This window comes from Ascidia mentula, chromosome 3, assembly GCF_947561715.1.
Source record: "Ascidia mentula chromosome 3, kaAscMent1.1, whole genome shotgun sequence".
NCBI classification, from domain to species: Eukaryota; Metazoa; Chordata; class Ascidiacea; order Phlebobranchia; family Ascidiidae; genus Ascidia; species Ascidia mentula.
Genome location: NC_138568.1, coordinates 14,437,485 through 14,448,535, shown reverse-complemented (window position 1 = coordinate 14,448,535; position 11,051 = coordinate 14,437,485). Strand labels below are relative to the sequence as shown.

Below are 11,051 nucleotides of genomic sequence, written 5' to 3'. Positions count from 1 at the left end.
TGCGGATACGAGGCAACACGATGCGTCCGCGGGAGTTTGCCATCCATATCCCGGCCCTATCTGTTTGCATGCAACCCGGCCATATTCTATCGCGTGGCTTCCGCGAAAAAAGACTCCGATTAATCAGCTGTTTAGTCGAAACCGCCACGAAAACGAAAATCTTTGTCTGACGCAAGACCCTATATGTTGCTTGATGAAAGATAAAGCGTTTTCTTGCTTGTAACTGATATGAAAGCATTCTCAAACTATGGGACTTTATGACGTAATAGGACCCACAGACTTTTCGGCATTACGTTACGTCACTGAAGATCCGACATACGTCCCAGTTGCAGAGGCGTTTAACGTCAAAATCATTTATTGTTTCAACGGAATTTTCACACCTAAACATTGCTTTAAAAAGTTCATGTTAGCATTCACAATCGGAAACTTTTGACGAATGCCTGATGTGAGGTTAAAATGTCAGCACGTTTTGAAAGGGTTCTCCGACAAAAGGTCCTCCGACAAAACTCTCCATAAATAATTCTATCATAAAAATGTAGAATCATTTCAACCCTGAAGAAATCACGGTACAGCTGCGATGTGAATGGGACCAGATGGGAACAAGCGATTCTAGAAATAGATGTGTAACTGAATTGATTGTATTGTCGCATTCGGTGTTATCGGAGGCAATTGATAAGTTACTGGGCGACTTTGCAAAGGCCAAAGCAGCAAATCGATTCTTTTCGAAAAGAACACCTAAATACGAATCACGAAGTACACGATTTGATCTGCAAGGCCATATATTATGAAAACTAAGAACCACGTATGCTGCATGCTCGGCAGATGAAGCAGCGTTGCTGTAGTGTTAGCGGGTAAAGTTGGCATAGGGCACTAGCAAAGAGGAAATCGTGATTCCGCCAGTAATTCGCGTCATCAGCAGGCGAAACATTCACTTAGGGCTAGTGTAATGCCGCATTGTTCAGATGGAGCTCATGTTGGCCATTGTTTACTGTACCGTGGAAAAAGTCAACTTACAGGGAAGCGCCTCGAGACTGTGTTGAAATGTTTATAAATCGAGCAGTTACAAATACGTAATCGAGCAGTAACAAATACGTTACAATGTATTTTTAACCTACAGTGGTTGATGGCAGATGTGGACGTTATTGCTTGGTTTAACGAATAAACCGAAAGGGAAACCAAATTCTCAGGCATTCATTGAATAAATACACTACGAGATTATTTCTAATTGCGTGAAGTCAGCAGCAGTTTTGCAAGCAAAGTTGTTCCCGGAGCAGAATGCCTTGCTTGGTGAAAACCTATACTTGTTTCTTGCGGGGAGTGAGGCGGCAGAATGCGATTCATTTTGCAGCACCTTGCCTGACCTGAATGCTGCAAACGAGCGGATGTATAGAGCTTAGCTATACGCCGATTCAGAGCGGCAACATAACTCAGTTGAGCAACCACGGTCTCTACATTAATTATTGAGTCAACCAACAATCGTCGGCATGTTTTATTGATCGCATTCTTTGAAATGTTGTTCCCCACCCACAGCCAACGTGATACTGTTATTTTTCCTACCGATTTTATTTTCTAACGTTTTATCCCCGGTAATGAATTGCCTTTTATTCGATTGCAATTGATCGAGAGATTTCCCCACAGACAATTTTAGCTGGACAGAAATTCTTGCGTTTTAATTGAAAAAAAAACGGTTGATTGAATTTAATGACCAATAAACAATATGTTGTTTTTGTATCCAAACGTCGTCGAAGTACTGAAATTTGCCGTTTGTTGTTCTGAGCATTGGTGTCAAATGTTTGCTGGCAGTTAATTTCGGCACGATTTCTGCGGATGACGAAATGTGCCTAAGACTTCTAAGGCGATTCACGTTGGTGCAAAGTTTGATAAAAGCGTTCGGACAGCTGAATGCGACTTCTACATCCTGCGCACAATCGAAATAGTCCTGGAAAGGAAAACCGACTTAAACACTCGAATTGATTCAGATATGCAAAGGAAAAGCATAAAGCTTAAGATGTCGCAAATTGTTCCACCAAGTGTCTTCGGTCAAGACTGAAACAATGGACGCGATCCTGAATAACAAATCAAAATCCAGATGGCGACATCTTGCATCTGAGATAACAATTTGCTCCCAGCGCTTTTATTAATGTCACTGCCCCTTATGTAGCGTTAAATTACCAAAATCAGTCGTCACCTGGACGGGGATGTTCATATATTGGCCACAGATCAGACTTCTAAATCCTATATTTAAAAATGAATTAAAATCGTCCCCAACCAATGATATACAGTTTTAGTGTTGTGCGACTTCGTATGTCTGACTTTTGACTGGAAAAGTGCACCGTCTCTATTTATGCGGTGATGACAAGTTTTGCCTGACGTAAGAAGGCGCCTGCATGGACGTCGGAAATGCGACGAGCACTAAAAGTCAAGTCACGATCGCCTATTAGCCGTCGCATGCATATCAATATGTGACCACATGCACAGCTTTCTTTGTTTATTGGCTGGATAGTGGCGCATCATACAAGATACATCATTTTTGGCGCGAGAAAAGTGCGTTGAACTGCGTGTATGGGTCTGACACTTCTAACCCTTCTTCGTCGTTTGCTGACCGCACCAGCGGCACCGCGGCAGCGAACTGTTAGATTAAGGAAGTTATAAACGAGGCGAATGCCTTCAGGAAGCATGGTGTGATATACTATAGGTCTTAGCAGTACCAGGCTTGGGTTATTCGTAAGCAACCAATGTAAATCAAGCAGCCAATGTATTTAGTTTAGAAGCACTTGAAACGTATACAAGGTCTGTGAGAAATTGCAATATTTTTTGTGCGTACGATAGGTTTACGACTGTAGTTTATTTTGTAATGACCTGAGTTGAGTATGGCTGAAACAAATGGACATTCTCCGCAGCAGACAAGTGTTTTCATTGCGCAGCCTGGACATGAAAGTAGGTTGGGTGAGTTAATTGCATGGTTTGCCAAGACCTTATGCCAAAATTATATTACAAACTACCCATACTTATTGTTGCCTACTTACATTAAGTCGGCCGACAAATAGTTTAATAAATGACGCAGGTCTACAATAGTTGTGTTGTTATGTTATGCTGCTGTGCGTGTACAATATATACACAGACTATATGTCGTAACCGATCGTTCTAAGAACCCATAAGAAGTGCATAACAAAACGTGACACACAGTGTTTTTATTTGGCGGAAGTTGGAAAGTATTGCAATAAGGCGTGTATGTTTAAACCGGTCTACCAATCAGTAGATCACAAAACAAGCGACAACCTTCTGTCACCTTCACCCTCCACCAAATCACCAAGGACATTTCCAAGACCAAATGGAAACCGTAAAACGATCATCATCATTACAGCATGTATTCTTGCGATCTTAATCTTGTTGGTTGTGGTGCTGGCTGTAACTTTAAGCGCATCAGGTAAGTCCCCTAAATACACGGAACATGCCGCGTCGATTATAATTAGTGCGTTGCAGTTAAGCACGGGCTTTTTCGGTAATTATTTATCACCCCAGTAAACACGTCGCGTGTGTATAGACCTATAAGCTTGTCCACATCATGTTGAACTGGTTGCTTGGCGTGTGTTTTCTTGCTTAGCATCGCAGCATTGTTTGTAGTGCGACCCCAAATCTTCAACCCGCATATTACATTTATAAACACACATTACAAAATATGCTGAGTTGGGTTTTGAAAGCCTCGTGCACAACGTTGTTGACAAGCAATAAATTTGCGCACCACTGATTCCACAACAGAATTAACATTATAATGTAATTGTCAATAGACCAATGGCATATGTAAATCTAGATCGGTGATTCTTAACCAATTGGAAATTTCCCACCACTGGGAAAGTTGTTTGTAGTCTTAAGGAAAATGATGACTTGCTCTGTATTCACTGTGTGTCGTACAATTGCCAATTGGTCATGCAATGCGGTCAATAAATTGACGTGATAGTTGGCAAAACCTGATTATACTATAGTAGGAAATAAGGATTCAGTTTAAACTGAAAGTAGAAAATGAGAGTAAAAAGGTTAAGAACCACTGATCTCGACCTATTTTGTGAATATACTTTATCACGGGATCGCTTATTTTTTTCATTTCCAAATGTTAAAAGAATGTTCAATGAATTATTAAACAGTAATACCTAATTTTCCAACCCCGAATTGTACTTTTACATTCATCAAATACAGTTTACATTGCAAAAAAGGCTATTTTCAGGTCCGTCAGCAACTGTTGTGAAAGCTCCACCACCCGACAGGTTGTTGTCTTTCTGTCCAGGAACAAACGAGTCCGCTTATGTACCTATTGGTAAGGCTTTTGCATGTAGTCTTTGTTTACGTCTGCTCGTTCTTCTGACTCACGCCGCCAAATGCAAAAAACTGCAATAGCGTTTGGATTTGAAAATGCCCGATAATTGAAACTTGCCTAAACCTTACATAAAAGTATTTATATATTATTGAAAGTTCCCCACATATTCACAGCAGTAGCGCGTGATATAGAAAGTAAGTTCTCTATGTGGCCAGAGTGGGGAAATTCGTTTCGCCGAAAACGTTTCTTTTGTGTTTGGCATTCGAACTGCTTTGACCAAAACCATTTGCTCTGTCTCGTTTTAGACGTGATTTTTTGGTGAAAGCACGTTGTCCTTTCAGTCGAACGCATTTAAAAAAACATTCATGCTATGAGCACTCTTGGACACAGTGTCCTTTTGTTTTCTTCGTTAAATGAGTGTTTCTGACCCCAACTCGGAGAAAAACATTTACTTGAATGAGTCACGTGCTTTTAGTTACCCCACCAGGGTCGACTAACTAATGTAGTGCAACGCCATAAAAGCTCCATTATAGAATGTCGTGCCAGTCTTGAAAACAAAAGTCTTCTTAAAAAGTGCCAAACCAGGATAATTAAGTAACCTCATATTGATAAACTTTTACAATTTGTAGTAAGTTTCTTTTGAATTACCAAGTTCGCAAACAGAAACAGTGAATTGTGACAGTACCGTCCGAAAATGTATTTCTCCAAGTTTTCTAACGCGCCACGACGTTTTGTCGGGAATTTTGAGCACTTAGGAACGGTTTCTGGAAATCAAAACGTCTTGTTTATTGCTCATTAAATTCCCGCCACATTTAAAGACTGGCGAGAGGCGTAAATTTCCATGGGCGCTCACATGATGTGACGTCAACAAAAAGTCCCCAAACTTCTCTGGCAAAAAAACTTGTTTGTATGCTGCTTTAGAAGTCTCGATAGTCGCACGCTTGAATGGTTTCGTGCCTATAAATAGACGTTATTTTCCTCTTGGGAAAGGTAAGTCGATGCGTTATCGCACAAACGTTGTTCCCCTCAAGAGAAATGGTTTTCACCTCGCTTATATTGGGCCAGGTGTATTAGGTTGAATGAACACAGTCTGTTTTGCTGTGATGTAATTAAACATTTGTCAACTTATTGGGGAAGCACTCACTCTTTCGCGATTTATTCTGGCTTGTGGGAAGCTTACTTAATTTACAAGAACGTGGCGACAAAACGGCGGAAATTTCTCAAACACTTTCGGTTTTCAGTCATTTACCCACGAAGACTGACGTAATGACAACAAAAGTTTCATGACCTTATTAAATGGTTTCGTGTTTAGGATTTTCCCAAGAAAGCAGGAATCTTAATTTTAATTTCAGCAGTTAAATTTGTTAATGGCTGATCAATCGTTGCAACTTCTGGTAAATTTATTGTGCATCGCTATCTTTCAATACGTAACAAATAAACCATTAGATTTTTCATCAGCATCTAATTTTGTGTTGTCCTCTTCATAAAGGTATAACATATGGTCTCCACCATCGCTGTTCAACTAATATCAGCATTACGAGTAGCTGTTCAGAAAGTGCGCAAGATGCTTGGGAACTCTATAACGGCGAATCAGCAGGTAAAAATCTTTGCCTTCCATACAGTGTGTTGCAATTACAAAGTGATGGTGTTTGCGCACCTGGCACTGGATGTTGTTACATTATAGATAATTGCAATAATTGCGTTTTCCCCAAATCGGTGATCGACACCCTAAAACATTGTGTGGCTCAAGGCTACTTCTGCCGGTCTGGTGCCCGGGCACAATGGGTTTTGGATCATAATCACAACCCGAGAGAATATTTTTGGATCAGACCCTTTATTCAGCACACAAGATTCGCATTCACGCTCACGTAGAGACCACGGTTTCTAGATAAAATACATACATATATAATCCCAGTCAATGAGCCAGTGCGTCAGTGCTTGACGACTTACACCGCTTACCGGTTATTAAATAACTATTTCTTGGGATTGTCACCTTATTCGGAAACACTTTCTTTTAAGTGCTGCACAATGTAACTAAACAGAAAAGTAAATTACGTTGAAGGTTACAAACTATGTCTGCCAAAGTATTGTAGAAAATATACTTGCAATACGATTATACGACGTCATATGGGTGAACAGGTCATTGCATTGAAATTCAGTTACTTATAACATGACGTAGTAGTGTGCTTGTGCAAATTTCGATGTAACACAGCATGTGAACATTGCTACATGTATGGGTATGAATATAACCTGGGCTTTGCATGACGCAGGTGGCAAAAAGGCGCTGGAACTTGCAATGATTCCTGGCCTTAACTATTCATCGGTTGCTGTGTCGCCTCCATTTTACCAAGATCGAAAAACCTGCACCCTCCGCATTTCATACAATTTCGCGCCACTTTCATCCGTCTTCTACGTCACGTCCCACAATTCAACCCAGGTGACCACTACAACTTCCAATGGCTGCACCTATGGTCAGATCAACAGCAAACAGCCGGTTTACGTCAGCAACGCTTTTCGTGTGGTCGTCGTGTCCAAATCAACCATAACCCCTGACAAAAACGCGCGCTTTACAGTAACGTCACATGAGTGCGCGTCATTTGAGAGCATCGCACGGAGGCCTGTGAAAACCAATACCCCGGACTTTGCGAAAATTCCGACCAGCGATATCAATACTTGCTCGTTGGAGATCGTAAACCAGACCTCGGTGGCGTGTGATTGGTGGAACGTGGACGGCCTTGACAACGGCACCTACACGCGAGGCGACTCCCATCCATGTGTGGAAGTTGGTGTTGGGGTGGCCACTGGTAACTCGCACTTCCTCAGGTTCGAAGCCACCGGCCGGAAGTCACGTGCCCTTCTCGTGTCGCCCGTCATCGAAGGAGGCGGGAATCACGTGATCTTCTCGTTCTGGTACTTGCTGCAATGCGATTTGCTCTCATTGAGCGCGTACGTCGTGCCCTACGTGAGCAATGGCAGTAGCGTTGATATTTGGAGCGTGGACGCAGATCAGTTGGTGTTGCAACTTCGCGACATGAAACCTGCACGGAAGTGGACTTACGTTAAAGTCGATTTATTGCCACCGAAAGAATTCAAAAAAATTCAGGTAGGTGGAATAATCAAATTTTGTGTCAGTCGTTATGCATATAAACATTTGCCCACCTAGTTACTGTAGTCACGTGATTTTTCACATGTGAATCACTGGCAGTTAGGTATTTATGCTTTGCAGTAACGACATTTTATGAAGGTTTGCTGGAATTTGCAAGAATAAACGGGGTAACATAATATGTGAAAGAAATAGAGCAACGCAGGTCAGGAATACAGTTTGCGCGTAAATCACCACCAAGTTCCAAGAACTCGCGCTCCTTACAATACTTGCCAGGGCGCGGAAGGCTGGCGTCGAAGTTTCCAAGAAGCAACCAGCATATGCCGCCTCCGCCTCAATTAACGATCGCCCTTTGATTTGCACTAAGGTGCACACAATGCATATATGATACCACTCTGGTAGCACCTACACCTAATGATTCAGAGGGATAATGAGTTAAGGCTGTGGTATATTCGCAAGCGCCGGCATCGACTTTTTTCATGAATCACATTGGTTTGTATTTTACGCTGGAAATATTTTAAAACGTCCAGGTTTCTACGTAAGTTGAAGCTTTTGTTTATGATTTTTTATGGACATTTGCGTTGTTAACTGCAAGGTTGAGGTTTGGCGACAACGTGACTCGACAGGTTATTGATCGTTACGTTCTGCAGATCATTATCGACGGAAATGGAACCGTTAACTCGAGCTGCGCTCAACATTATTGCAGCAGTGTTGAAAACATAAATAACCTACGTCCAACTGTACCACTGATTGCACTGGACGACTTGGTTCTGGAGTCAGTTAAACCACAATGCAACATAACCGGTTAGTGTACATTTTACTCCAAGTAGTTTTGACGACTGTAATTCAAAACATTTTTATTTTGCACGAAAAACTGCTTCGCTCACGAACAATAAACATGAAATAATAAATTGGCATGGGCAACGATAAACCAATACAGAATAATGGGTATCCTCGCAGAGAATCCCCGACTGCCGTGGGATCGCAGGCATTCGCACCCAGGGACAGACAGGGCGATCGACACTCTAGAATTTGTTATAACACTGAAAAAAACGCCGAAGTGACAGACAAAAGGGTTGTCGAAGATTATTTTTTTATCACTAGCGTGCTTCGCCTGGCGCATGCATTTTAAATTATCATTAATGCGCAACAATGAGTTTGGGTAGTAACTGCCACTAGAGAAAACGTTTGGATCCGCCAATTAGTCGCACTGGAAGTTGATATTGGTTGGCGCATAAAACGTTAGGTAGTCATATATTTATTTCTTCTTTCAGAAACAACCAACATATCATCAAACCTAAGCTGCTCTTTCCAAAACAAGACAGGCAATGGGACCCTTTGTATGTGGTCGACAATTTCTCCGGGTATGGTTCCCATTTGGTACCGAGATTACCCTTTTTACGGTTATGAGTGGAAGCCAGCAAACGAGCCAGAAGGAGAAAACCTCACACACGGTCCAAACAAAAAGCATTTTGAAGGTGCAGCTTTCAGCTAAATCCATTTTATGTCGAATGATAATGTATGTTGTTCCCGTTTGTAGATCGAGGTCATGTGTTGCTGTTTGATGCAACTGGCATCCAAAATTCAAAATTCTGGTCCCCGCTTTTAGTTTCCAGTCAAAGCTGTTCTTGCAATATGTCTATGCTCTACTTGCTGCGCGGTATTCACGTAAGTATGCGACCGTGTTTAACAGCCTAGCATTTCATATCCTGTGACATATTCTCATGCCAGTCTTACCACACATACGTAAAATCATATCGCCCAGGCTCCGAGGCTTAAAGTCAACTTCGTATTCGGGAATCAACAGCCAGAAAGTGTAGGACCTGATAAGAGATTACCCAGGCAAACCAAGTGGTCTGCTCATGGCCACCAGAGCGAGGAATGGATTCCAGAAACGATTGTTCTCAATCTGGAACCCAACAAACCTTTCGTAATTGAAATAACCGTCGACAAACCTGGCGATAGTTTAGCAGATGCTGCCATCGATGACCTGTTTTTTCATGGATGTGGTAGGTGACATTTTTCATTATTATTCGGACAGTTTGTCGTCGATTTTCTTGTTCTAAAAATTCACCTCGTGTTGTTATGTTGAGCTGTAAACTTCGCCACAACAAAGCTGTGTTCGTTTTGAGTAATTGTAACCAACAAAAATGTTTTTGTATATAAAGATGACAGAAATATAAAACAATATATAATAGGATAGAAAAGATGCTGTTAGTAGTGAATGTAAGGGAATTATAGATGAAACTTTAGAGGTTGTAACAAACATTCGAAAACGCATAATTTACCGCTTAAATGTATTTTCCTTTGTTTGGAATACACCATGCCTTAGGAATTTTATATTTAACAATTGGAATTGACTCTAAAAAGAATGTAAAACATTTTTAGTATTAATATGTGGTTTTTAGATCTGCACCTCGCCACATGACAAGCTGAAAACTTCCAAGCGATGAACCACATTTAAGCTGTTGTCAGCCATCCACAACTTGATATTTGCACAGAAATTTTGTATTTCCTATGTCGATTTGTAACTCTCCGATCAACTTCCAATCTGCGAGTCCCGAACCTTCATATTGCATATGTGACAGTGACAATCGACTAATTCGTTGCAAATAATGATAATAAGGATTAGGAATTTGTAGGAGTTAAAACAAACAAGAGCAAATTCCGACACACGAGCTATCGACCCGAAAATTGGCGTAAACGAATATTTAAAGCAAACAATTACACAACTCGCTTTCGAAATCATTTGCAACTTATTTAAATCCGCGCTCAAATGAAGTTCATAATTTCGTGCACAAAGTACAATTGTTCTTTTCGCCTTCCAATCCATAACATGTTTGACGAAATATCGCCGTATTGTCACGTTTTGGGTGTCGGCCTACCTATTCCGGGATATGTCTGCTACTTCCAAACTATACTTGGTACAAGGAAGTAACATTCTACACTTACGGGTCCTTCTTCGATTTGTCAGAACATTTTTCTACTTCAAGTAACTGCATGTGTTGTAACACGCTGTTTAATATGTGCACGGGCCACTGTAATAGTACAATGTGATAAATTCACCTGCTGATATTGATGCCACACTGACTTTCGAATCCACGCTCGATACGGTTTGTTTAAATACTAGATACATCGGTTGAGGTTGCCAATCGGCCATCCAATAGTATATGCGTCCACTGTACGAACTCCAGAACAACGTCAACTGTACATGTCTCATTTACAACAATTGTAAGCATTTCTCTAGAAATTAGTCACGTTTACTTCTGATGAGGTTTTTGCTCATTCGAAATACGATTACTGAACTTTAAGTATTACAATTGTATATACTGAGTATATGGGGCGAATGAGTTGTTTAATGCTTCCATCCATTGAGCTGTTTTACATCCCCATAGCCACTAATATATCGTTTCGCTGTGTGTTTTGCGTACGTTCTTTCCAACTACCAACAGGCGTATATTCTGTCTTGCAATTATATAAACTGGTACAATAAAATAATACAAAATAGCAACAACCGCTTTTTGCATGTAGCTTGTATATACTGATGATGCATTTACAATACGCCGTAATCAATTGATGGTTATAATACAAGCACGGATGTTGTCGTTTATCAAGCTTAGCGATATATTGTTTTAG

General features: G+C 40.9%; 1 protein-coding gene across 3 annotated transcripts; it reads left to right on the top strand.

The window, feature by feature from the left end:
• Positions 1-2,827: 2,827 nt before the first annotated feature.
• Positions 2,828-11,051, top strand: LOC145893834 (uncharacterized). 3 transcript variants are annotated; one of them, XM_082982196.1, is made up of 10 exons: positions 2,828-2,946; positions 3,260-3,427; positions 4,223-4,312; positions 5,802-5,909; positions 6,583-7,415; positions 8,066-8,219; positions 8,690-8,893; positions 8,956-9,083; positions 9,181-9,424; positions 9,824-11,051. In XM_082982196.1, the coding sequence occupies exons 1-10, from the start codon at positions 2,871-2,873 to the stop codon at positions 9,841-9,843; spliced, it is 2,025 nt and encodes a 674-aa protein (XP_082838322.1). In that variant the 5' UTR covers positions 2,828-2,870; the 3' UTR covers positions 9,844-11,051. The 3 variants fall into 3 exon arrangements, with proteins under 3 accessions (XP_082838322.1, XP_082838323.1, XP_082838324.1); XM_082982197.1 differs by having other exon boundaries at positions 2,847-2,937; positions 3,257-3,427; XM_082982198.1 differs by having other exon boundaries at positions 2,871-2,937.

Excerpts from the sequence above, each read along its gene's own strand:
- LOC145893834 (XM_082982196.1), top strand. The coding sequence starts at position 2,871 with ATGGCTGAAACAAATGGACATTCTCCGCAGCAGACAAGTGTTTTCATT. Across the intron at positions 3,428-4,222 it reads TGTAACTTTAAGCGCATCAG|GTCCGTCAGCAACTGTTGTG; the intron begins GTAAGTCCCCTA and ends GGCTATTTTCAG. Across the intron at positions 5,910-6,582 it reads CTATAACGGCGAATCAGCAG|GTGGCAAAAAGGCGCTGGAA; the intron begins GTAAAAATCTTT and ends TGCATGACGCAG.